This window comes from Accipiter gentilis, chromosome 3 (genome assembly GCF_929443795.1).
Source record: "Accipiter gentilis chromosome 3, bAccGen1.1, whole genome shotgun sequence".
Classification (NCBI taxonomy): domain Eukaryota; kingdom Metazoa; phylum Chordata; class Aves; order Accipitriformes; family Accipitridae; genus Astur; species Astur gentilis.
The window spans coordinates 45,603,125-45,628,171 of NC_064882.1; the positions used below are offsets into that span (position 1 = coordinate 45,603,125).

Below are 25,047 nucleotides of genomic sequence, written 5' to 3' on the forward strand. Positions count from 1 at the left end.
CCGTCCCTAGTGCCACCTTGACCATGGCGTCACCTCACATCCCTGCTACATCACACCCTCGCCCTCAGTGACACGCTGTCCCCATGTCACCTCATATCTCCCATGTCATCTCACAACCCCCATGTCATCTCATGTCCATGTCACCTCATGTCCCCAATGTTACCTCACATCCCCAATGTCATCTCATGTCCCCCATGTCACCTCACGTCCCCAAGGTCACCTCACGTCCCCCACGTCACCTCACGTCCCCAAGGTCACCTCACATCCCCAAGGTCACCTCATATCCCTAATGTGACCTCACGTCCCTCACATCACCTCACGCCCCCAATGTCACCTCACATCCCTAATCTGACCTCACATCCCTAATGTGACCTCACATCCCCCATGTCATCTCACGTCCACGTCACCTCACGTCCCCAATGTCACCTCACGTCCCCAAGGTCACCCATGTCCCCCACGTCACCTCATGTCCCCCATGTCACCTCATGTCCCCAACGTTACCTCACGTCCCCAAGGTCACCTCACATCCCCCATGCCACCTCACGTCCCCACGTCACCTCACGTCCCCCATGTCACCTCACGTCCCCCACCTCACCTCATATCCCTAATGTGACCTCACGTCCCTCACATCACCTCACGCCCCCAATGTCACCTCACATCCCTAATCTGACCTCACATCCCTAATCTGACCTCACATCCCCCATGCCACCTCACGTCCCCACGGCCACCCCGTCCCCACCTCCCCCCCCCCGCCACCTCCCCAGTGCCACCCTCTCCCCCCGGTCACCCCCTGTCCCTATGTGCCACCCCCCCACAATGGCGACCCCCCCCCTCCCCGCCGTGACATCACCCACCCCGCCACGCCCCACTCCGGGCCCACCCGGCGCCGCGCAGGCGCAGTGCGGCCGGCGAAGCTGCGCGGACGGGGGGGGGGGGGTGGTGGTGGTGTGTGCCCGACGCCGGGCGGGGGCGGGGCCGAAAGGGGGGGGGCCGGGCGCCGAGGGAGGGGGCGGGGCTTCCTCCATCCGGGTCCCTCCCCGCCGCCGGGCAGTGCGGGCGGTGCGAGCCTCGGCGGGACAGCGGCGGGTGAGTGAGGGGCGGCCGCGGGGCGGCGGGAGCCCCCTGGGGGGCCGGAGGACCGGGCACCCCCTCCCCGTGCAGCGCTCTGTGGGGCAGGGACCCCTCCCCTCCTCCCGACCCGCGGCTTTGGGGGTCTCTGCGGGACAGGGACCCCTCCTTGGGCACCGCTCTGTGGGGCAGGGCCTTCTCCCTCTTGCACCGCTCGGTGGGGCAGGGCCTTTCCTCAGGGCCCCCCCACTCGCTGTGCGTCGTTCTGTGGGGCAAGGCCCCTCCTTCAGCATCCCTCTGGGGCAGGGCCCTTCCTTGGGGGCTGCTCTGCGGGGCAGGGGGCTCCCCTCCCTGTGCAGAGCTCCGTGGGGTAGGAGCCCTTCTTCAGCAACCCTGTGGGGCAGGGCCTTTCTCCTTGTGCACCGCTGTGGGGGGCAGGGGCCCTCTTTGGGCACTGCTGTGTGGGGCAGGGACCCTCTTCTGGAGCCCCTGTGGGGCAGGGACCCTCTTCTGGAGCCCCTGTGGGGCAGGGACCCACTTTGTGCACTGCTCTGTGGGGCAGGGACCCTCCTCCGGCACCCCTGTGAGGCAGGGCCTTTCTCCCTGTGCACTGGTCTATGGGGCAGGGCCCCTCTTTGTGCACTGGTCTATGGGGCAGGACCCCTCTTTGTGCACTGCTCTATGGGGTAGGGTCCCTCCTCCGGCACCCCTGTGGCGGACACGCCACCCTCCCTCTCGGCTCCACGATCCCCTGTGGGGCAGGGACCCCCGTAGGGAAACGGGGCTGCTCCTGACTGTGCCCTGCAGGGCAAGGTCTGTCCCTGCTGCCCCCCGCGCAGACCCCTATAAGGTAGGCCTTCCTCAGGGTGACCGGGGGGGTTCCTTTGGCGTGGCTGGCAGCCCTATGGGACTGCCATAAAGTCCCCTCTTGTGGGGCAGAGGGGACACCCTGGAGGAGGGGGCAGCAGAGGCTGGATGGTGGCCTGGGACTGCATCGCCCAGGAGTGACGAAGGAGGGGGCTGGGGCATTGCAAAGGGACGGGGGACGTGTGCCCACCCAGCGCCCATCCCGTCCGGACCCCCTTTGCGAGGGGGAGCTCCTGGGGGTCCCACCCCATGTTTGGCTCAGGGTCCCCGGGTCACCCCGTTCCTGCTAGCTACTGGCTTGGGATCAAGCACGTCCCCTTGCTTTCCTGGGACCGAGAACAGGACTCTGCGGGTTTCTTTGGCTTAAAAAAAACCACCACCCAGAAATGGGAAAAGCTGCTTTTCAGAGTTACACAGGGCTGCTGTTCCTGCCGTACAGGCACGTACGGAGCCCTCCCAGCATCCGCTGCTTCGCCCGCTTTGGCAGGGGACGCGCCTGGGTCCCACGGGACTGAAAACCGATGGGTAAAGATGCACCTCCTGGGGTTTGGGGTTTTTTTCAGTTAGTTTAGCCTGTTTTTGTTTTAGTCTGGGCGTGTGGAGTAGAGCATCTCTGTGGGTCCGGTCACCCTGCGTACCTACGAGCAGTGCCGGATCTTTCGGATGTGCCAGCGTGTGTGTCTGGGGGTTATTTCCCTCCTCCCTTGCGCACCTTTGGCAGGAGGTTTGGATGACATCTTGCTCTGGCACGCTCCTCTCCTTTGATCTCGAGTTTCCTGCCATGTATAACGTGTTCAGCAACACGCGAACCTGGCTCCATGGCTGCTGGGGAGGGTGATGCGGGTGCCTCCTCACCCTGGTTTTCCCCGACTGGCTCCTGCCGACAGCTCCTGGCTTTCCTTTGTCTCCGCTGCTGCCAGGACTGGCCCGAGGATGCTCTGAATGGAGCAAAGACAAGCACAAAACACCCCCCCATCCTTTTGTTTCCAGACCTTTGAGGGCTCAGCTGATGTTATGCGGCGTTTCATGTGCCCAGGCAGATAAACCGACTACTTGCATCTTTTTCTTTCTTTCTTTCTTTATTTTTCTGGGTTATTTTGGGTGATGTAGTTTACAGGGAACGTATCCCAGCTGCAGGCTGTGCCGGAGGGATGTGGCAGCTTCCTAGAAATGGGATGAATTAGCCAGAAGCGTAACTGGAGCATCTCGTGGTTGTCCTCTTGTGTCCTCCTCGAGTGAGCAGAGCCATAAGCTCTCAGCTCTGCGCACCAAAATCTGGGTTCACCAACACTTCTCCTTGCTCATGGGAGGAGAGGTTCGACCCCGGTTTGCATGAGCTGCTGCCAACAGCAGCTTTGGGGCCGAGGAGGACAGAGGAAGGTGAACGAAACCCAGGTCAGGCTCAGACCTGGCTGCCTAGATGGCTGAAATAAGCCTTCTTTTTATGCTTGCGAGAAAGCAAAATACAAATTTTAATATTATGATTATTTTCTAGATTCCTATTGTTGTTTCTGTTCCTGTGGGTGTTCCGTTTGACAGCAAGACCATAGCCTGAATTCATATTAATGCTTCTTTTTTGTAACAGGTGTAAACAGAGCTACCCTGAGCATGTCAAACAGCCCCTGAGTAAATCAGGTTATTTGCTCTATTACTTTATTCATACAGGTTAGATGCTCCAGCTGATGCATCTAGAGTGCTGTGCCATCTGGAGCAAAAATTAAATACAAATTTGGCCCCCAGCCCGGAAAAATAACAAGCCCTTGCCTTCAATAACTGATGGCGGAAGAATAGAGCCCCTGACAGAAGAAATGCTTAGGGGCAACGTGGAAGGAACCCAAAATGTGCTAATTGAGGTATTTAAAAAAGAAAAAAAAGAAGGAAAATAAATCCTTCCACCCTTGCAGTGGATGCTGAAAGCAGCCAGGAGGGATGGTGTTGTGGGGCTGATGCCTGCAGATGAAGGTCCTGGTCCTGAGCGGGTGGTGGAGCTTCTGGAGGTGAGGGTGGTGATGACCTCCTGGGTCTCCTGGTCTTGCTCTCAAAGGAAAACCCCTCCTCAACCTCCCAAAGCTCCACCTGACCACCAGCTCAGCTAGAGTTTGCTTGCTTTTTCGCTACTTGGCCCGGTAAAAGTTTATGCCAAGGCTGACCTGTTGGCTAGGGCCTTCCTTCTCATCTCTAGCTGGGTTTGGACACTCTAAGTCTGCTCATTGGGTCACCGTTTGGTCCAAGGCTCTTCTCAGATCTGGGGGGACGAGCTGCGGAGGTGGGTGAGCCGTGGTGGTGTCTCTTGCTTGTACAGCCCAGGCTGTGGTCTGCTTGCTTCCAAGCTCAACTGGAGATACCTGTGATGGACCAGCTGTGAAGGACAGCGTGGTCAACATGCTCTGGATGCTAGTGGCATCTGTCCAAACTTCAAATGAGGAGGAGCCTATGTGCCAAATGGGAAATGGGATGATGACTGCTGGTTGCTACTGCCATTCTTGGCCGGAGGATGGTCCTGGCCATGTCCCGGGGCAGAGCCAGGTGATGGGGAGGAGGAGGTTGACGGTTATGTGGCGAGGAAGTGGCAGAGCTGCTGGTGGGGTGACTTTAGACTGTGAGACTGAACAGAGCCTGTTGGTTTTACCCAAGAAGGACTGACGTTGCCAGCTGGTCTCCTGGACTAAATGGTGTGTGGGATGATACGAGGACACCCGGCTTTTGCTATGAGGGCTTTCGTGCTCATGGACCACCTCTCCACATGTTCCCTCTTGGGTCATCCCTCCCAACGGCCCGGCCATCGCCTCCGCATTGGCCGTGTGGTGCAAATTGTGTTGCAAATTGTTAGCTCGTAGCCATAAAACAGCACCTGGATGTTGAAAAGGTGGAGAGGGGCACGGCTGGGCGTGCTCTTCTCCTCCTGTTCCCACCACCGTGAGCTGAAATGCTTCCGCGATGGGATGGCAGGGCTTGGCACAGCTGAGACAAGGTCCTCTCCCACCAGGTCTGACTCTTGCTGTCTCACCTGGGTACACAGTAAACCCAGGCAACCCCATTCCTCGGGCCGGCATAAAAGGAGTACAGATGCTTCTGGTGGTCTTTAACCACCTTGGAACCATCAGTGTCAAAGCCTGGAGGGTGGTTTTTTGGATTTGAAGCTTCCCCTGGTCTTTGGGCGTATCGGTCTCTGCTGTGGTTGGTGTCGCTCAGCTGGGTTTCTGTTTATTTTTGTTTCCTGTGATTATTATCATAAAGCTGAGTGTTGTTGACATAAGATAACATCTGCATTGCATAGACTTCCTGTCCCTTCGTAGCAACGTTGCCCTGAAACCGCTTAGACTTTGTGTCGGGAGTGGCCACCCTGCCCGTGCCCTCACCCTGACTCACTTGACAATGCTTTAAAATGACATCAGCGATGATGTGATACAGGGCTTATCTGCAAGAGAGCTCAGCCATCACCTGACCCTGGTGGTGCCTCTTGCTTGGTTGAGAAATGCAGGTGATGCCATTGAAGACATGCTCGAGGAGAGGATGCAAAACCCCTGCGGTTTCATGGTAGCGATGGGCAGAGGTAATTTGCTTCCTAAATTGAGGAACGGGAAAACCTCGGCATCTTCTCCCCCGGGCACGGCGGGTTGGAGCAGTACCCGCTTCCCCCCATCCCGGGATGCAGCGGTACCTGAGCTGGGGATGGAGCTGCATTGTTTTTGGATGCTTTTCACTCCCTGGACTGATGACACGAGCCATCCATGTGGTTTTTCTACCTTTATGGCACATTTAATTTCCATCAAAAGAAGAAACCTAAATGGTTCCAACCACATGTCAAGGGCTCCTGTGTCCTGTTAATGAACTGATTGTGGTGCCAGGGGGATGTCGGCGGGAGGAAAGAGCAGCCATCCACAGCACCTCGAAAGGATGCCAGCAATAGCATTGGTGGTGAGGACAGAGCAGCTGTGAAGCCTCCAAGGTAGGGACGAGCAGTGACAGGAGAGGAGAAGACACGCTTGGGGAGGATGGACAACCTCACTGCTCCGAGAGAAGCAAAAAGCCTCGATGCCAATGAGTGGAAAGGTGGCAGGAGCCGGGTGCCAGTGCCCATGGACCAAATTAGCTTCGAGCAGCTGCCTCAGTGTAGCTGAAGGCTGCGAGGTCTCGGGTTGCTCCGGCGCCGGAGCTAAAACTGGATCAGCCTTCAGAAAAAGCGGGCGAGACGCCGAGAAGCAGGAGGAGGAGCGAGGGCTGGGCCGCGGGAAGCCTGGGCAGGGAAGTCCTTCAGCCGGTTGCGTTTTCTGCTCCAGCTCCGGGGCTGCAAATGTGAGAAGGAAGCAGGAAAAACTTCTCCTGGTTCATTTTTTTATCCCCGTGGAGGATTAATCTTGCCGCTAATACAGCTTTTAACTCACAAAGCGCCTTAGAGGAAACCACGCCAGGAGCGCGTTTGCAAGAGAGAAACTGAAAGTGTGAAGTGGGGAGAGCAGCTGCCCTCCTGATATCAGCCATCGGCCAGCTCAGGGCCATTATCGCTCTCCCTGCCTGCAAATAGCAGTGGGTTTCCCAGCTTCTTGGCTTGGAGGAATATTTAGGAGAAAATATAAGAGCTCTGGGACTGTGCAGATTCCCATCCTGGGAACCCACAGGCGTGGAAGGAGGAGGTTTTGGTTCTTCAGTCCGTCTGTTTGAAGCCAGGAGGAGCAGCCCAGCAGGTAAGAAAATGGGTAAAGCCAAATTACTCAACAGAATTGGATGGGAGGGAGCACAGTCTCCCACCGGATGGCTTCCAACTAAAATAGTTTCATCCCAGCGTCGTGCCTCCCCCCCCCCCCCCCCCGCCGCTGACCAGGCTCTTCGTGCTTGCAGCCTGCACGAAATTAAATTGCTAGCGTACCATAAGGATCGAATTAAACTTCTCTCCACACAGAGCTTTCTCGTGAGCAGGCAAATATTTCCACGGCACTTTAGAGACTCTCGTTTTTCTATTGTTCTATATAAAAACCCGTCGCCAGGCTGGGCTTCCCCTGGGGCAATTTCCTGGCTCCTTGGTTATTAACGCAGCTGCGGGGTTGGTTTTTTGTTTTGCTTTTTAGCTGAGAAGTGCCAGATTAAGACCCAGCATCTCACTTTCTTGACATCTGAAATAAAAGATGAGGCTTTTGAAGACTCTGTGACAGTGGTGGCCATCCAAAGTGGGATGGGATTGTGCAGCATTGGGTGGTTTTGTGGCTAAATAAATAGCGATAATCTCGCCTGAGCGCTGGCTGGAGCCCATCCGCTGGCGCTTGCGTAGGTCGCCTGTCTGTCAGCTGAGCCCTCCACCGTGGTCTCGCTTTGCATTCACACCAAAAAAACCCTCACTTTATGCTGAGCGTTGTTTGGGGGTGGCACTTTGGGAGTAAAAGCAGGAAAAATGGCTCATTTTCTCAGCTGCAGCTTTGCCTGGGGGATGCTGAGTTGTCATGAGCTCACGACTCAAGGCTTTCCCCTTGCATCTCCCCTCTTGCATCTGCTGCAGCGTCTCCCCCCCTCGCATCTCCTGCAACATCTTCCCCATGCATCTGCCACCGACAGAGCAGCAGAAACGGGTCGGGGTGGTGACAGCGAATGGGTGGGATGTGTTGCAGCTGGGTGAGATGGATGGGGCTGGAGATTAGCCCCAGCATCGGGTGGTTTATTCCAGTCGGGAGGAGCATTGGATGCTAAAGCTGGGAGTGGAAGTGTTGCAAGGAGTTAGGAGCTGGGCTGCGCGGGGATGGCAAGTGTTTTCCCAATGCCAAGAGAATATTCTTCTGTGCCTAAGGAGAAAAAAAAATACGGTACCCCATTAAAAAGGGCTGGAGAAGGGGGATTCTGCTGCCATCCCATCAAGCACCTCCAAAATGAGTGTTTAAGACAAGCCCTGATGAGATTGAGTCCTGGTTTAAACTGAAAATCTCTTTAGATTTCTTTTTTTGGATGGAATTTAAAAGAGGAAAGGATTAAGCACTAACAAAATTTTGCTTGAGTTTTCTAACAAAAGTGGCTTTTCCTCACTGAAGGATCACCTGAATCCTTTTTGCCTGAAGCCTCCTTTAGGTTTTGATTTATTTCCGCCGTTAACGTTTCTCTTAAGAGCCAGAACATCAAACTTAGGAGAGAACTGTGGTTGGCATCAAAAACCAGGTTGTACATTGCCTGCTTCATCTTCTAAATCAATTGATTTATTCTTTAATATTATGAATTAGTCATTGCAAGCATAGCAGCAGGTGCCAGACTGTTTACACGAGGATGCTGTGTTATATTTTTCCACCTTAATATTGTGAGTCCTTGCCACAAAGCTGTGCGGACAAAGGTTGCTACGAAGCTGGGCAAAACTCGGGTTTTGTGTGAATTATCCAATTTACTGCCTAGAAGTTTGCCCGCTTTTTTTCTTACTATTAAAATAATGTTTTCCTTAGCCAGTGCAGAACAAGTCGGGGGATTGGGGGTGGGTTTTGGGGGTTTGGTTTTTGTTTCTTGGTTTTTTTAGCTGGAGCATCATTCCTGTGAGAGTGGGACCCCAAAAATGGGTCGTGACACCCCCGTGGGATGCTCGCCTGGGATGGGATCCTTCCAGGCAGGCTGACTGGGCTCACCTCAAATACCGTCATTGCTCCAGACAACCCTCCACGGCACTGGGATGGAAATTCCCCTTTTCTGCCCCAAAACCAGCCTCAGTGAGGATTTCTCAGCGAGGACTTGCTGTGTGGCAGCCATCTCTGCGGGCTGCTCTCCGCTTTTGTTTACATCTGATAGAAAACTTCTTAAATTTACTGGCGAGGGAGTAATTCTAATCCTTTTCAATGAGATCAACGGATTAGTGTCTGAGATGCTTATAAAATTGCAAGGATTAGCTGAGGCCTTTTCCCCCCCCCCCTTTTCTCTCTATGCCGCGTAACGTCATCGCTGCGTTTTAAAAGGGGATCTCTGTGCTGATATTAAGAGCTGAACCGATTTATAGCAGTCTTTGCCAATGAAAGTGTTTAAAAACAATAACTTCATCCTCTCCCTTGCTTGCCCTGGCTTTTTGTGCAATATTAGGGTTTGTTTTTTTTCTTTTTTCCAGTGTCCCTGGCACCAAACCACGGTAGCCGTTCAGCAGATACATTGGGTTTGCGTGGCTTGGCTGCGTTGCGGCGCCCGTGCGGGTAAGTAGGGAGCTGACCCGAAAGCTTTCCTTGATAGAGACTTGCAAAATCGCATATTGAGATGAGCAGATCCTGAAAATGATGTTACTTCACGAGGTTGCCCCTTATTGCAAAGGATTCGGGCTTTCATGGTCCATCTGTCGACGGGATGCTCTCACCCCGGCTGTCAGGAGCGATGAGAGTGGGATGAAACTCCACGCACCCTACACTTCTGCATCCTCTTAATTATATATAACCTGCGCTTGTATTAGGACGTGATCGCTAATAGGCTCGCATGGAAAACCATGCGTGGAGCTAACGTGGAGGAGGGTTTAGTTCAAACCCTGTTGCCTCCCCTTGCAGTATTGCCCTGTGCCTTTCCCTGCAGGGTATTTTTTAAATGCCTTTTCTCCCGGGTCGTTGGCTGCACGGTCGCTTGACCTGCCTGAGCAAGGCAATCCTGAACTGCCGAGTGGTAGGAGCTCCAAGCCAGGAATTTCTGGCCCTGACCCAATATACTTTCAGAGGCAAGCTTTTAAATATATACAAAGACAAGCTCATAATTTCCACTATACTAATGAGGCCATGGCGTTTTCATTGAAATGTGCCAATAGCCGCCGCGGTGGTATTTTAGCAGCCTTGTACTGTGAATCCAAATGTGATTTAACATGGCAGCCCCCGCGGAGCAGAGGAAAACCGGCTTCTCCCGCTGAATTTCAATGAAGCTTCTTGGCGGCGCTACCCGAAAATCCCCACGGTGGTGGGACCTTTCCTTGCGTTTCATCTCGACGCGGGTTTTCCCCTCAAATGCCACCATTTTGGTGAAGACGGGGAAGGGTAGGAATGGGTTGAAAGAGGGATAATGATATTTGGGGAGGGGGGGAAAGTCTTGGTTTTAAAGACTGGTTTTAAAAGATTGTGTGGCTGCAATTTAATAGCAGGACTTGCTGGAAGTATCTTTATCTTGTAGTAAAAACCAAATGTGAAGGCTCCCAGGCATCATGTGCTCTCTTGACCTTTAAAAAGACACTCGAGGCAGCCTGCCTGCTCGTTGCTAAGCCGACTCGTTAGTGCCACTCATATATTTTGCCTTCTAGTAGGCAGTTCAGCACCCGGGAATTTGTATAGATCCAACAGCAAACTATTACATGCCTGAAAGACGCGTTGGTGTTTTTGAGCTTCGCTGCCCAAGGAGGCCCTGGTAGCCTTGAAGCAGTTGGAAAATATTTAGCAGGTTTTGTTCGGTTGGCTGCAAGAAAAATGCAAACTTTAAGTAACCCTCTCAAAAGTTGTTTGGGTTTTGTAAACTGGTCCTGCATCAGCAGCACACCCATAACTTGGGGTTTTGCTTAGTTAGGGCTCAATTTACGAGAAACCTATGTAAGAAGCAACATCCTTCAGCAAAGCAGGGGTGTGGGTAGGTAATGCTGAAAATTCATGTGTGGCTATCCATCACCTCCTGGTTACAGACCCCTGTACTGCAGGTAACCCTGAGTTTTAAGGTCCCTTGACTTTCTCCATCCCACTGAGGTCAGGCCATGATGCCGGGGAGAGCAGGGAAGAAGGATGGTATTCCATGGCATTACCTTTGGTGCTGAAACTCTGCACCACAGAGGAGGAGATGTGTATGTTGGGTTTATGCGTATTTATCTCCATCAAGCACCTCACTTGGCCATGCAAGTGTGGGAGTGGAAAAGTTCAATTTTCCATTTCCAGCTAAATTTTGAGGGGTTTGTGATCCTTGCAGCCACCTTTGCTTGTGCTGGTCCTGTGGGAGTGAAGCAGTTTGTGTCCCATATCTGTGTGGCTCAGGGGAGGGTTTTTTTGCTGGAGTCTAAAGCATTGCAAAATCCCCCTGGTCTCTGTTAGGAGGGCAGAAGGAATGATAAAAGAAAATACTCCCCCCAAACCCAGTACTTTTGTTAAAACCAGAGGAAGGGTGGGCCAACTGCGCAGCTCATTTTTCTGCAAGTATTAGGAAAAGTAGCAAACGGCAGTGACGTGGCTTTAGTGTAAATTCCCAGCAGGCTGACGTTTGGGTTTGTTTGGGTTTTCCTGAGGGCTTTTTAATGCTGTCAGCATTGTAAAATACAAACCTTGCAGAATTGGCCTGGGCTTAGGGGGATAACTCCTCAGTAGGATTTCTTTTACTAACTTTTTTCCGGTATCCAGACACCAGCTTTTTTGTTCTTCTGCATCCAGCTACCTCTTCTCCTTAATTTTTACCGCAAATATAAATGGTGCAATTAAAAGGGTCTGTGGAGAGCATTCCTGAGGACTGAAATCCAGGATCCGTGAGCAGACGGCAGCAGCATAAAGAGGAATTCTTCCCTCTCTGGCCTCATGCTGCTTTTCCACCGTGAGGCTTTACAGCCATCTGGATCCTCTTTCAGATTATGCCTCCCCCCAAAAAAAAATCCATAACCTAGCAACCTTAGTTAGTGTAAACGAGAGCATTATGCTTCCCTGCATCCCAAATTGCACTTGGCTCCTCTTACTGCCTTTATAGGATGGCTGCTAGCAGCTGTGATTCCCATTGCCGGCACAGGGTGCTTACCTCCAGGAGGATTTTGTAGGGATTATTGATCCCTGGATGTTGCACTGATTTATTTTTTATTATTATTTTTTTTTCTCCTCCTCCTCTCCCCCCCCGCCTTAAAGGAGCTTAGGAAGCAGGGGGAAAAGGGTTTCAGAAGATCATTTAGTCCATCTGCTTCTCAATATAAAAGAGTGGAGAAGGCTGGTTGCTCTTCTGCTCTGCAGAAAACAATTTGCTTTTGTTCAGCCTGAAGATGACTTGGATCAAAGCAAGATGTTCTTCCAGGTGTGATATTTTGGGAGACCCCCTGTCTCTCAGTGTCATCACCCAGCAATTTGCTAATTCCCCCAAGCATTTAACACCAAATTCTCTGGTCTGGCCCTTCAGTGGCATAGGCTGAGCCTTTCTCTCAGGGTTTCCGATCCACTTTCCCCAAGTAACCCATTAATTGGGGAAAACTCTGCAAATGAGGAAAAGCAACCACAAACGGAGGTGGAAGATTATTTCCACCAAATTAAGCAACTGGTGCAGGGGGGCTGCAACGTGTGGCATGAAGCTGCCCACCCTACGGTTATGCCTGACTTCAGCCCTGGCTTTTGGTGCTTTGCTTGGTGTAAAATACTCTAGTTTTTAATAACATGTGTGTTATTAAATTTTTTAGCACCTGAGCTACATGGTGTGGGGTGATCCTGCTCCATTGCGTGCTGTGGTGTTGCAGGCAGGGATGGAGGGAGCGATGGGGTAATGTGGTCCCATCACCGTGACCCCATACAGGGTACTGGGGGGCTGCTGTCTTCTGCTTTCACCACTGTGAGTATGAACAGGGCTGGGGGTAGGAGGAGGCAGCAGCACATCCTTTCCCACCGTGCTTTCGGGAGGAAGAGTGAGCTCAGCGGGTCGTGACGTTGGATCTGGGATGGAGCCACGTGCTAGGAAAGGGGGGAAAAAAAAAAATAGAAAAAATCCCCAGAGCCAAAGGGAAAAAATTCCTCAAGTGTTATTTCATTGCCGAGAAGCAAACTGAACCGTACGTGGACAGCTTGTGCGCACGTTTCAAAGTGACACTCTGCTTCAGACCCTTCTGATAAGTGATTTCCATTTCTCATTTCTGCGATCTAACGGGAGCCCGAGCAGGGCTCTCCTCCAAACTCTGCTTCCCCCCTCCTGCAGACTGGATTAAAAAGCACTATTGATTTTATTTTTTTTTTTCCCCCCCTGTTTATTTTTGCCTTTTTTCCTGGAACTTGCAAAATCAGCCCTGAGCTGAGTTTGCCTTCCCAACAATGCTGGGCAAAAGCACTTGACTTTAAACTGGGCTATGGGAGCTGCAGCTGACCTATTTTCTGCATGTTTCTCTGCCAACGGTAGCAAAAACATTTTCACATTTAAAGGTGCTCTCGGTATTAAGGTCGTGGGATCATTTGTCTGTTAAACTGTCCAGAATCAAAAGCACTTGCTACAAATTGCAGTGGTACCAGTTGTGCTGCTGGGTATTTCTTTTGTTATAAAGACTTTTCTATTTTTTTCCAGTGACTGATTGCTTCGTCACGTTGTGACATCGCTCTGTCTGTGTCCCCCTGCCCAAAGGCAGTGGAGAGGGTTAAGGTTTTGTGCTCAGTGTCAGCCAGCCGGGGAATGAGGCCAGGAAATTTCCTGATTCCAGTTCAAAAAAAGCATCGTATTCGCTCTCAGGGAGAAGGGATCAAAGGTTTGAAGCAGTTCTTGGTTGGAGGTCAGTTTGGTTTCTTGGTTGTCCAGGCACACAACAAAAATCCACCTCCACCCCCCAAACCTGCACGCAGCTGAAATGTGTAAAATAAACAGGTTTTGTTCCGTCTGACACCCAAAAGTTTCCTCTGTTCCCCAGCTGTGGCACAGCATCGCCCCGGATAAGCTTTGCTGGATCTCAGTACGGCTCTGACCTGTGGCATAAGGGACCACGAGGGAGGGACCTGTCGGGATGCTCTCCGTTCCTGGCCCACTCTGCCGTGCAGTCGTTAATTCCGCTAATCAGTAACGCTGCCGAGCCGTGCTCCATTGCTCATGCTCCTCCTCTGCTCGCTGCCGGTTTTTTGGCAGTGAAGGAGGTGGGTCTGGTTGGATGCTCGCAGCCGGTGCTGGATGCGGCCAGGCTGTAGCCTGACACCATCCCCGTAGTAACATCGTAGCTCTACTAAAATCACAGCACGCCAAGATTTGTCCCCAGCCCCATTCTCAATGCTGTTGTCCCATTTTTGGATGACAAAGGACATCGCTCCTGGCAGGAGCAACATTGAGATTTCCCCCTATTCCATCCCAGGCAAAGGCAATGCGGCTGCGTGGCATCTCTCAAGCGACAGCGATGCTGGTTTTGGGGGCTGGCTCTGCAGCTGCTTGCGATTTTCCCACCGCCGCGCTGTGGGTCCTTGTGCTGGACCAGCTCCAGAGGTGGAGCTGGAGGAAATTCCTTCCAGCTGCTTGAGGTCAGGGCTTCGCTTTTCTTTTGGGGTTCACGATGGGGGGTGAGTTAGCCCATGAGTTAAAAGCAGGCAGCTCTCGCTGCTGCTTTTTAAACACCTGGGAAATTTTTTTTTTTAAATATTATCCTATTAGGCATACCTGTTAAATAACCTTTATGCTGTGGATTTATTGCATGGAAGAATACCCCGCTTCGCCGTACAACTTGGGGTATTTCAGAAAGGTCTTGTCAGCTGCTCACAGTTTAACTTTCAACTGAGTTAATAACCGTTTTGGTTAAACCTGTATAAAACACGTTGTGGACTTGCGTAACGCCTTTGAAACTCGAGACGCCGTTCGCGCCTGCTTGAAATCTTTCCCATCGATAAAATATTTCGACTTGGAGTTTCGCCATGGCTTAGCATTTTCTTTTCCCTGAGATTCATGGTTTCCATTGAGCGACAGGAACCTGCGTGTATCTGGCTTTGTTGAGTTTTTAAAGCTCAATATTTCCTGGAGATGGGTTGGCCCCGCCAGCTTGGCCAGTGGGATGCTGTGGGGGCTCAGACCACCGGCTCCATCCACTTTCCCCAGCTAATGGTTCAGGAGGTTCAGACCAGCCTGTGTTTGCTTTGAGTCCCTGCGGAGGAAGTTGTTCATCTCAAACCATAAGGTAAATCCCTCTGAAAATGGCTTTTTATTTACAACAGCAGAGGCAGAAACCACCCCTCCGCCCAGTGCCCGGGCTATATTTAGGTATGATGCACAGCACTCACGTGGCCCTTTTATGCACTGGTGTTCTAAATAAATAATAATAACATTTTTTAAAAGTGCAAGCAGCTCCTTTTAATAAGTAAAACGCAGAGAAGGAGCACATATTTTAAATACATGTGGCAAAGCAGCAGGAAAGAAAAAATTTGGGGCTCATGGCATCACCTGCAGCGGACCAGCGGCATCCCTGGTGTCACCCCCCGGCCTCGGGGACCACGGCTCTCCTGTCTTGTTCCCCTCCTCCCTGCCTCAGTTTCTCTGCCTGTAAGAAGATAATTGCCTCCTCTATTAATTCCTTTGAGATCTCCCGATGAAAGCTTTAGGTAAGAGGTTGGACCTCTTACTAAGCGCATTAAGTGCTTGCTATGATTATAATAGGGATTAATTTGGCTAGGTGGCTTATTTAGGTTTGCCTTTAACAGCCCAACTTGTAATCAAAGCCCTGCGAAGCTGGCGAGTTAATGCTGACCTGTAATACTTCACTTCCTGACTTCTTGATATGCCTTTAACCGTAACTTGGCTTTTAATTAAAGCTCTTTTTTGTAGTCGTCAAAGAAACGGGGATGTGCTTGGCCCTGTGTTGCTGATTCATTGGAGGGTGTAACAAAGGAGGAGGCAAGGAGTCAGGTCATTCCGCTTTGCAGCGTTGCCATCTCCAGCTCTCTCTGCATCCCCGCATATGGCCCCATTGCGAGGACACTGCCGTTCCTTTTTATTTTTGCAAGCTGTTGTATCGTTAAATAAATACCCTCTAGTTCCCTCCATGCTGCAGCCTAGGACAATCAGTTTTTCTCTGCTTTAGTCAAAGGTGTTTGCAATCTCTCTCTCTCTCTCCATATATTGTTTGCAATACGTTATATATACAATACATTGCTATATATAGATACATTGCGAAGAAATATGCATGCGTATATATATATTTACTTTTTTTTTATGCGCACTTGAAAGATTTTCCTCCAGTCAGCCCTTGGGACTCCTGTACAGCTTTCCTGGTTCAGGGCATTTTCTTCCCACTCTTTCCCCAGGTTTATCTTTCTTCAGCAGACTTATTTCTTCTGTTTTGAGTGCTGCTGGCTGGCAGGCACCCTTCACGGCCCTCGATGTTTCACAGTCTTCTTCCTGTGATTTCTCTCTCTGCAAGGTCGTGCAGACCCGATGGACCCAGGCACAGTCGGAGACCTCAGGGAAATGGGGCATCGGGCAGGTGCCTACCCAAATTCCTCACGGCTTCGTCTCTGCCATCACAGCAGGTTCATTTTTTAGATGAAGAGCAAGTCGGCATCTTCTCCCCCGCCACAACCTCACGCCGCAGAGGGGTTCTCATCCAGAACTGGGGAAAGCCTCCCCTCTGTAAGGTTTCTGCGGTACCAACCCCCTTTTCTCCAGGCAGTTTGTGCCCCCCATCCGGGGGGGCTGCGGGGACCTGCTGGGGGTGGTGGGTGCTCTAGAAGGGGCATCTGCCTGCTCTGAATTGCCTTGGCCATGGAGAGAGCAACAGGGAGGCTTTTGTTCTGCACCAGAAACTTTTCATCCTTCTTTATGACTCCTTTTTTATTTCTTTTGGCTGCGCTCTCACAAATCTGAAGCAGATTAAAATACAGTTCCTCCCCCCCCCCCTCCCCTAAAAAAAACCCAACCCCAAAGCTTGGCTGTTTAAAATCATCAGATTTCAGTGGAGTCTTTTAAAGTTAACAGTTTCCTGGATCCTGTGCAGGCTAACTTATTTTTTCCCTCTAACCTCCATGGTTTTTGCCATAACGTTTCTCAGCTGTTGCATCAGGAGGGAGTGAGCACCAGGGTAGCTCCAATGTGGAGAAAGTTATTTCACACAGGGGTTGGATGAATCTGGTGTGGGACTCGCTGGACTTGCATCACAGGGGACCGAAGGGTTGTCTGCGGGAGGCTGAACTCCCACGGTATGGCTAGCAGGTAGGTCGTGGCTGCATTGGTGACGTCCTTTTGGGGCAAAATATTAGGGAGGTGGTACTGTTGGAAGAAGGGAGTAGGATGCTGTGGGTGGGATGGAGCTCCGTTTCTATTGACCATTTCTTTGCTGGGGGCTGTGATGGTTTATAGCTGTTGCGGGGGACCAGTCGAAGAGCTGCACGGCTCAGCTGGACACGACCGTAAGGAATTTTTCTGGCTCGATGAGATTTGCTGCCCTGAATGCAGCCTGGATCTTCCTTACCCGCCGTCTCTTTTTTTTTGTACTTTGTCCGCTGTGGCATCTCCTGGTGGGAGAGCTGAACCAAAGCCCCCAGCTCTGGAAAGAAGAGCGTCAAAAGTTAAAGGAGTTGTAAAGGAAAGAAAAATAATAGTGTGGTGCTGGTTCGTTTTGTTGCCTCTTCTCCAAGAGTGGTCTCTCCTTCCTCGCCAAAAATCACCCAAAGCTTTTCCAGGTGGAGGACGTTTGATTTTTCTCTTGTGCGGTTGAGGAGTTGGAGCCAGCCAACCTTGGCCAACACCTTGGCCAACGCCAGTGACTATCAGCACAAGCCTGAGGGCGAGTGGGGACAGCCGGAGCTTCATCCTCCAGCCGAAACATCCTCTGTCACATGAGCGTGACCAAGGGGAGAGCCCCTGAACCGTCTAAAATCCCTTTGACCCAGCAAACGGTGCAGAAATGAAAACCAAACCCAACTCTATGCAGTGACGCTGGGCTGCGCATTAACTCTGCTGGAGCCGGGAACAAAGGTTTGGGGGCTGGTTTGGGCTTTTTTTTAATTTATTTGCAAAGCAAAACAGCTCGGCTGAGCGGAGCAAGCGTTGGTGGAGGAGTGTGAGCTGCTGGGTGGTTGCTGTGCTATAAAATCCCATCCCCACCAGTGCTCACAGGGGGGTGTGCTGGCTCCCTGAGCTCTCGTAGCATTTCCACGTTGGCCGGGAGAGTTTCTGAACATGCGTGTTGGTCTCTGGAGGCTTTAATCAAATCCAGGCTTTACCAGAAATCGCCTCGAAATTTCCAGCGAGCCAAGGAAGCTGAAAGCAGCCGGAGTGAGGAGGCTCTCGGGCAGGCATTCGGCACTGGCAGAGATGCTGTCTTCAGCAAGGGGTGCGAGGAGGGTGCGGGTGAGGGGCTAGTGCCAGCGAAGCAGCCGGGATGAAAGGTGAGTCTGCTCCCTTTTGGTGGGGAGCGTGCAACATATATATGAGCAATGAATATATGATGGGAGGATAGAGGAAAGCCCAGGATGTTCGGCAAAAAAGGGCTCTCGAGGGGGAAAGGAGATGCAGAAGCAAGGATGCTGCTTGGAGGAGTTGGACATTCAGAGGATACTTTGATTTTTGGAGCACCGCTCCCGGGCATGTTTGGGTTCAGGTCCTGCGTTTTCCCCGCCGTCTTTCCACCCCATGCAAAACTGGGAGCTGTGCAATTAATGCGCTGTTAAAAACTCCCCGCTCCGGGGGAGGGTTTTGTTATCCCCTAGTAATTTTATTTAGGAAACAGGATTCAGACTTCAGGTACTTTCCCTGCTTGTTGTGAAACTTAATTGCACGTCCAGCCCTCTCCTGTGGGCAGAAAGGAAAATAAGGCATATTTTTTAACTTCCTTTTCTAAGCTGGGGGTGGGTGAACTTTATGCCTGGCTAGAGACAGTTGTGATCATTCAAGGGTGAGTGGCTCAGAGAATGATTGCAATAGAAAGGAGTAAGAAGAAATAATAAGTATGTGCTTTCCAGTTAAACGTTTTGAGTATTAACATGGTGTTTGGCAGCAAGGGAGTTTTTATGGCGATACAGAGACATGGGGCTGGTTTTCTGCCTGACTCCTGAAAAACCCTGTTAGGGTTATTGTAAAAATTAGTGTCCCGTGCGGTGAATCATAAAACTGAAATCATGGGAGAGATGATACTCTGAAGTTGTTATCCCAAGCAGCTGCTCGTGGTTTAACTGGGTCTCTCTGAGGGGAGGGAGGTTTTGGTCATGCGTCCGAGATGTGGTACGTCAACAGGCAAAATCGTTGCATCTTCCTCTTTGCTGCCGCTCACGGGTGCTTGGGGGTTTTGCTGGGGGGAAGCAGCCGGGGGTTGTACTGAGGAATAAAGCTGAAACCTGCAAAAATGCCCTTAAACCACCAAACCTGGATCTCATGTGGAAAAAACAAACCAAGTCTGTTTTATAGCCCCTATAATTTCTTGGCGGTGCTGCTGTGTAGCACCTCCTTGTCCTCTCCTTTCTGCCAGGGATGCTCTGGGAGCGTGTTGAACCTGCACTGGTTCATGTGCATGCTCGATGGTTTTGGAGGGGGGATTTCTACAGAATGAGGAATTGGTGTTGGAAACCGCAGGAGGGGAAGGGAAGCAAAACCTGCCTTGCTATAAGGCTTTCTGGCTGCTTTCAATATTTTGGCCTAATTAATGAGGGGCTTGGGGGACATTGACTGCAGCTGGGGCTGCTTGGATGCAAATCCTCACCATCCATCTGATGCAGCATTTAACTTAAAGGATGACGTGTGTAAGGAAGAGGGGAAAATAGCTGGAGGAGAAGCTCACAGCGGGAGAAGAAAAATCCGGCTGATCCAGCCCTGCTTTGTTTTCAGGGTTACCGAGCCGGGGGCTCGGTTTTGGGCAAGGATGCCTTCACCCAGGGGGGGTGAGGAGCGAGAAGGCAGCGCTGCTCATTGCCCTCTCCTTCCCCTGCCACCTACCTTTGGAGGGACCATTGGTCTCCGAAGGGCATCCCGTGCTGCCAAAGGAGCCTCACATCCGTGTTTTCTCCCCGTCTCCGCAGCCTACCCATGAGCTCGGACTTCCAGCATTACAGTTTCAGGATGCCGAACATCGGGTTCCAGAACCTGCCTCTCAACATATACATCGTGGTTTTTGGCACGGCCATCTTCGTCTTCATCCTCAGTTTGCTCTTCTGTTGCTACTTGATCAGGTAAGGGCAAGTTCGCCAGCTACTTTCAAGAGCTGCCCTGGTTCAGACCAAGGCTGTTGCTGATCCCTCCATCCCAAAAAGAGGATGGCATCACCTTGTGTTTCTGCGGTGCGTCTCGTGCCAGCCTGATGTGACCCCTGAAGTGGTTTAACTTGCCCTCATCATCAAAGAATTTGCTCAGCCATGTAATGTCAGACCCAGCGTTCATCCCGAATAGAGCTGATAGACCTAGCGCGTATGCAGTGAGCACTGAACGCCGTCTGTCCAACACGTCTTGGAGTTACCAGTCCTGCAAGGCAATCGCATTATCCGCTTTAAAACAGGAGATATATGTATGCTCAAACAGGCATGAAAATATGGTTGGCTTCTCAGAAAGACTGGAAGGGGATGTTTAATGGTTGCTGCTTTCTGCTTAATGTTTCAACACGTTTTCCTCTTTAATGAGTAACTTGTGTACTGTGTGCTTAAGAAATGTTTAATACCTGCTCTGTTCGTTATTGTACACAAATTGCTCATTCAACAGCACAGTTTAGAGATTAATGATGCAGAGTTGATTTGTTAATCTGAACGATGGGGAGCAGGGCAGGAGGGTTAAAGGTTGTTCCAGTTTGGGGCTTGTTTTAATTATTTTATGGGCCATTGGGGAGTGAGTTGGGCCACTAATTAAGAGGAGAAATTCTTCCTGCCAGAAGGAAAGCAAGAGGCAAGTGGGGAAAAACGTGGTGCCTGGGAATTGAGGTGGTGATGGGGGCAAGTTGTGCTGATAACCCGGGATGCGGGGCTCACTGTGCCTCTCCCTGTAGCCAGGAGCACAGGGCATCTCTCTGCTGGCAGCGGCTGCCAAAATCCTGCGCATCCAGAGTTCTCCCACCACGTTGCCGAAGAGCTTTTCCATCCCCTTTCCTTGCCCTCTGGCTTTTCAGATGGCCCCAGCTCCCTGCTAGCCGTACATCCATTGCATTCCCTCCATCCGTCCCTGTAAGACAGGCACCTGGTCTCTTCTTGCACCACGGAGGCTGCATCTGGCTGGCTCACAGCAGCCAGTCCCACCAGGTTTTCTATCCAGAGGGCGTTGAAAATGTTTTGTCCTGCTTTTGTAGATCAGGGAAGCAAGATTTCAATGTCACCTTCTAAATATTTGATAATTTCTGCCTATTTCCAGCTCTGTACAAAGCAAAACCTCATAAAACTTGCAGATGAGCCCAAATGCAGGCTTACCCAGGTGTGATTTAGGCTGCCTGGGCATCGTAACTTCATTTTTGCCTGCAATTATGCACAAGAAAAGGGTGTTTGAAGGTGCAATGTATCTGTCCACCCCAGTAGACAAGGCAGAAATAGCTCGAGGGGTCATCCCCGACCTAGCAATTTGTATCTCGGTGCTTGATGTTAACAAGGTCTGTGCTGGGATATTGCAGCTGCGTCCAGTGTTTGCGTTTTAACTGGGATGCCAATGGGAGGGGATGCAAAAAAAAATAAACAAATGGTGTTCAGAAGCCTCAAGGACATGTTTTTCCCAGATTGAGCTTGAATCTATATGGCTCACTTGCAAAATGAGGAGTGTTTGGACTTTCAGAGTATTTTCCTGGGCACTGGGTCTTGCTGGGTGTGTTCTGACCCAAAGAAGAAATAACAAGTAGTAATGTCTGGGAGATCAAGCCAGAAAATCTTTAAATTTAGAAGTTGGAGGCGTGTTGTAAGAGAGAGGGTGACTAACGGGTGAAACTAGCCAGCAAGGGAAATGGCAAATCCTTCATCTCTTCATGTCTTTAAATCAAGACAGAGGACCTTTCTGGATGAGATGTTTTGGCTCCCATTCCCAGGAGTAACAAAGTACTATTTAACGAACTACGATAGATGGGAGGTTGGATTAGATCATCTAGTGATCCCTTCATAGCCCTAAACTCTACAGAGACTCTACAAATTGCTCCTCAGACTACCACTGCTAGCTCTATTATTGGCAAAACAGAGCCAAACAAGAATCCTCCAGCCCCCATTTTGGAGGGTTTCGCCATGCCATGGGTTTTAGGTGTGCCGATGTGCCCCAGGAGCATCCACCTCCTTTGAATTTGCTGTGTAATCTCAGCTTGTGTGGGGCAGAAAAGCTTGAGCTTTCGTGTGATTTGGAAAGCCTTGTAGATGGACAGCAGGATGAGGACCATGTGCCTGCAAGTGCAGAGCATCCCAAATGACTGCTCCAGGAAGGCTTTGCCATTTAACGCCAAAGCATTGCTGGTGCCTGGCTGCGTAGCAAGCAAATACCCGTAGCCTTGCAGCAGGAGGATTTGGTATACAAAGTAAGATATTGAATTTAAGTTGAATTTTTCCCTGTCCTGAACCAGCTGCTAAAGCCTCCTGGATTACCCCATGCATTCCTGACCCCTTCTGCAATGAGATGCGTGGCTTTAATACAGAAATACATCTGGAGGCTGCATAAAAGAGAGGTGTTAATTTAACAAGCAGATGCAGCATGGATCAATCCATGTCATCACAGAGAAACCAACCCAGGGCAGAGGGGTGCGGGCAAGTACGATTCTCTCGGGAGCTCCAGGGCTGCGCTTTGCACCCGTGAGGGTTATTCGCAGGTAACAGCAGCTCGTGGCTTTTCCCAGGCCCTGCTTAGGTGCAGAGGCAACGCAGCCCATCCTCTCCCTCTTCTCTCGTGACTCTCACATCTGCAAATATTGGCAAATAACAAGCGGAGCTCATAACACCATCCTCCGGGCCCTGGTTCTCATCGCGTGCTCTGGATCAGAGCATCCCGTGCAGCCCTTCCCCGCATCCCCGGCTGGGGAGGCATCCGGAGCGTGGAAGAGCCAATATCTGGTGTATTTACCTCTAATCACAGAGCTGACGGCATTAAATAAAGGATGCACCGGAGGAGGAGGGCATGTGGGCTGCGCTTCACAACTGTGTCAATACGGAGTACGCTGCCCAGTCCAAGGGGAAGAAGGAGTGATGTTTTTAATCAGGTTGGCTCAAAATGGAGTCCAATAGGAATTTCAGCCAAAAGCTGAGCAAACATCATTGCTGTCTGTGTGCAGTCCAGGCGAATCTCAACCTCTTCTGCCACTGCAAACCACTCCGGTATAAAGCAAGGGTCCCACTCTCACGGCTGCTGCCTCTGCTTGGAAAAATTAAGGGGGAAAAAAAGGGAAGAAAAAGAAATTTTGCAGGCAGCCGTCTGTGTCTGATCTCTGCTGAACTGATAAACGGTAACAACCTCATGTTACCTTCAGTCCCCTAAAACCCAATTCAGAAGGGTGCTGAGCCAAATGCTGTGCTTGCCAAGCATTTGAAAGGTGTGCACGCTCGTCCTGGGTAAAAGCTGCAGCATCCTCTCTACCTGTGCTTTGCTGTGGGTTGCATGGGGCTCATCTCTGCCCAGACTGGAGCAGCTCAGTGTCTATAGAAGGTGCAGGGTACATAGCCCTTAAAAAGCCATTTTTAAAGGGCTTTTTCCTTCTGCGTTCGAACTTGCCAGGATCAAACTCAGTGGTTGGGTTTGGAGAGCCCGAGGAGCCAGACTGGGCTGAGAGTGATGCAGTGATGGGGCGAAGAGCCAGTGCCCAGTAGCTTTCTACTCTTTCTACTGTAAAGTGTCAAATAAGCAGATCTTGGAGGTAAACCTGCAAAAAGTTGTCTCCTCTGTATTTTATTCCCATAGTTGTTGGCTTGCTATAGATGATTTGGAGTCACCCAGAGAAATGGGGTGCTCCCTTTCCTGCAGGAGGCATGGAAAGCTTGGGAAGAGATCACAAAATCCACGAGAGGCAGTTATTAAATTCAGGGATGGGTGACGGTGTGCATGAATGCACGGTATCCAGCCACGTGCTGGCTTTTAAGATGCTGTGTGGTCCCTTATCTAAATCAGCCATCTGCCAGAAATTCCTCCAGAGTCACAGCTCTTGACACGAGATGGATGAAGCCCTGGGTCCGACGGGGAGTAACGCTTGCCAGGACCCGGGGTCTCGTTACGACAGCTGCGCTAGGTCCGACCAGGATCCATCTGGCCCAGGATCCTGGCTTTGAAAGGAAAGCGCAGAGGAGCAGACTGAGCTCGCACGCTTCGGGACCAGATGTGCTCGTGCCGTTCCCCGTAACCTTCAGGGAGTTTTGGTTTGGTTTTTTTTGTTTTTTTTTTTCTTTTTGGCAGTCTCCCCATCTAGCTCAGCACCAGCCCGTGGCATTGTAGCATCCGTGCTCCGATGGCACAGAGCTGCACGGATCTGTGGCCAGGTGGTTGCTTCTTCCCCATCGCTGGTCCAGATGCCTCCACAGTGTCCGTAGATGCTTGGGCTTCTTCTGCGTGACACCTTCCTTCTGGTGACTTTGGCTTACAAGGGCCAATGTCTCAGCGGCCACTCGGTGCTCCGTAAGACATGCTTTTTCCCGTGCTGGGAGAGTTTTTCCCCTTGTATGCAGTCTCCAGCCAGGCATCTTGCTTTGCCCCATCTGTGTTTCATAACCAGTTTCCCAGCCGCCGGGATCCCTGCGGATCGGGCCGGTTTAATCCTGTTTTCTCTATTGTTCATGCATCTTCTGCTTGGGTTTCTGCTCAGGGTCTTTGGCGGAGGGATGAAACCCCAGCCTTCTCCTTCCTGCCTGCTGCAATTTTATCCGTGGCTCTGCAGGCAGGTTCTCTGCCAGGCAGCATCATTAGAGGAGGTGGGATGGCTCCCTGCTAAATTCAGGGCTCGGGAGCTGACTTACTGCAACTCTCCCAGAAGCATTAAGGTGCATTTTTACCCATTCCTTGACTTTTAAGGCCCATGACATTTTGGGAGGGTGTTTTCAAGCAAAAAGGACAGAGATATTATTTTTACATCCTATTTTTATAACTCGCTCACTGCAGCCTTGCAGGATCAGAAGGTCTCTGAGAGCTCAGGGTGAAACAGCTGGGGTTCGAGACAGCCCCCAGAATATTTTCGGAGAAGTGACATTACAGGCAAGGGGTTTCCAATTTGAAATCACACTCAAGGCTGGCTGGGGAAAATACTCCTATGGCTGTCCAAGCCCTGCAGACACACATTGACATCTTATTAAAGGTCCTTGGCCAACTCTTTATCCTCGATGACTTCCCTCTTGAGTTTCCAGAGCACTTCGCTAAATGCCGTGTCTTGTAATGAGAAGCAATATTGGTTGGTTGGGGTTTTTTAAAACATATTTCTTTTAGGAGCATAATCAGCTTCTCCAGCCAGCTGATACCTGCAGAGCACTCCACCGGGCTGTGGGAAATGGGCTGCTGCTTGTTCTGCTGTGGAAAGATGTTTTAATAACAGTTTGAACTGAAAACTGTGGAGGGATGTGATGTGTGTATGTTTGCTGTTTCACTCAGCCCTCAGGAATGGGGACAAAGGCCATGTGT

General features: G+C 51.1%; 1 protein-coding gene across 3 annotated transcripts in view; it reads left to right on the top strand.

Annotated features, from left to right (window-relative positions):
• Positions 1 to 1,031: 1,031 nt before the first annotated feature.
• Positions 1,032 to 25,047, top strand: part of RNF24 (ring finger protein 24) — a 30,583-nt gene continuing 6,567 nt past the window's right edge. The window contains exons 1-3 of one of the 3 annotated variants that reach the window (XM_049791673.1): positions 1,032 to 1,086; positions 8,996 to 9,077; positions 19,533 to 19,682. In XM_049791673.1, coding sequence (XP_049647630.1) covers positions 19,540 to 19,682 — 143 coding nt within the window. In that variant the 5' untranslated portion in view covers positions 1,032 to 1,086; positions 8,996 to 9,077; positions 19,533 to 19,539. Of the gene's footprint in view, positions 1,087 to 6,479; positions 6,621 to 8,995; positions 9,078 to 16,573; positions 17,910 to 19,532; positions 19,683 to 25,047 lie in introns of those variants that run through there. The other 2 variants (XM_049791665.1, XM_049791657.1) reach the window with 2 other exon arrangements.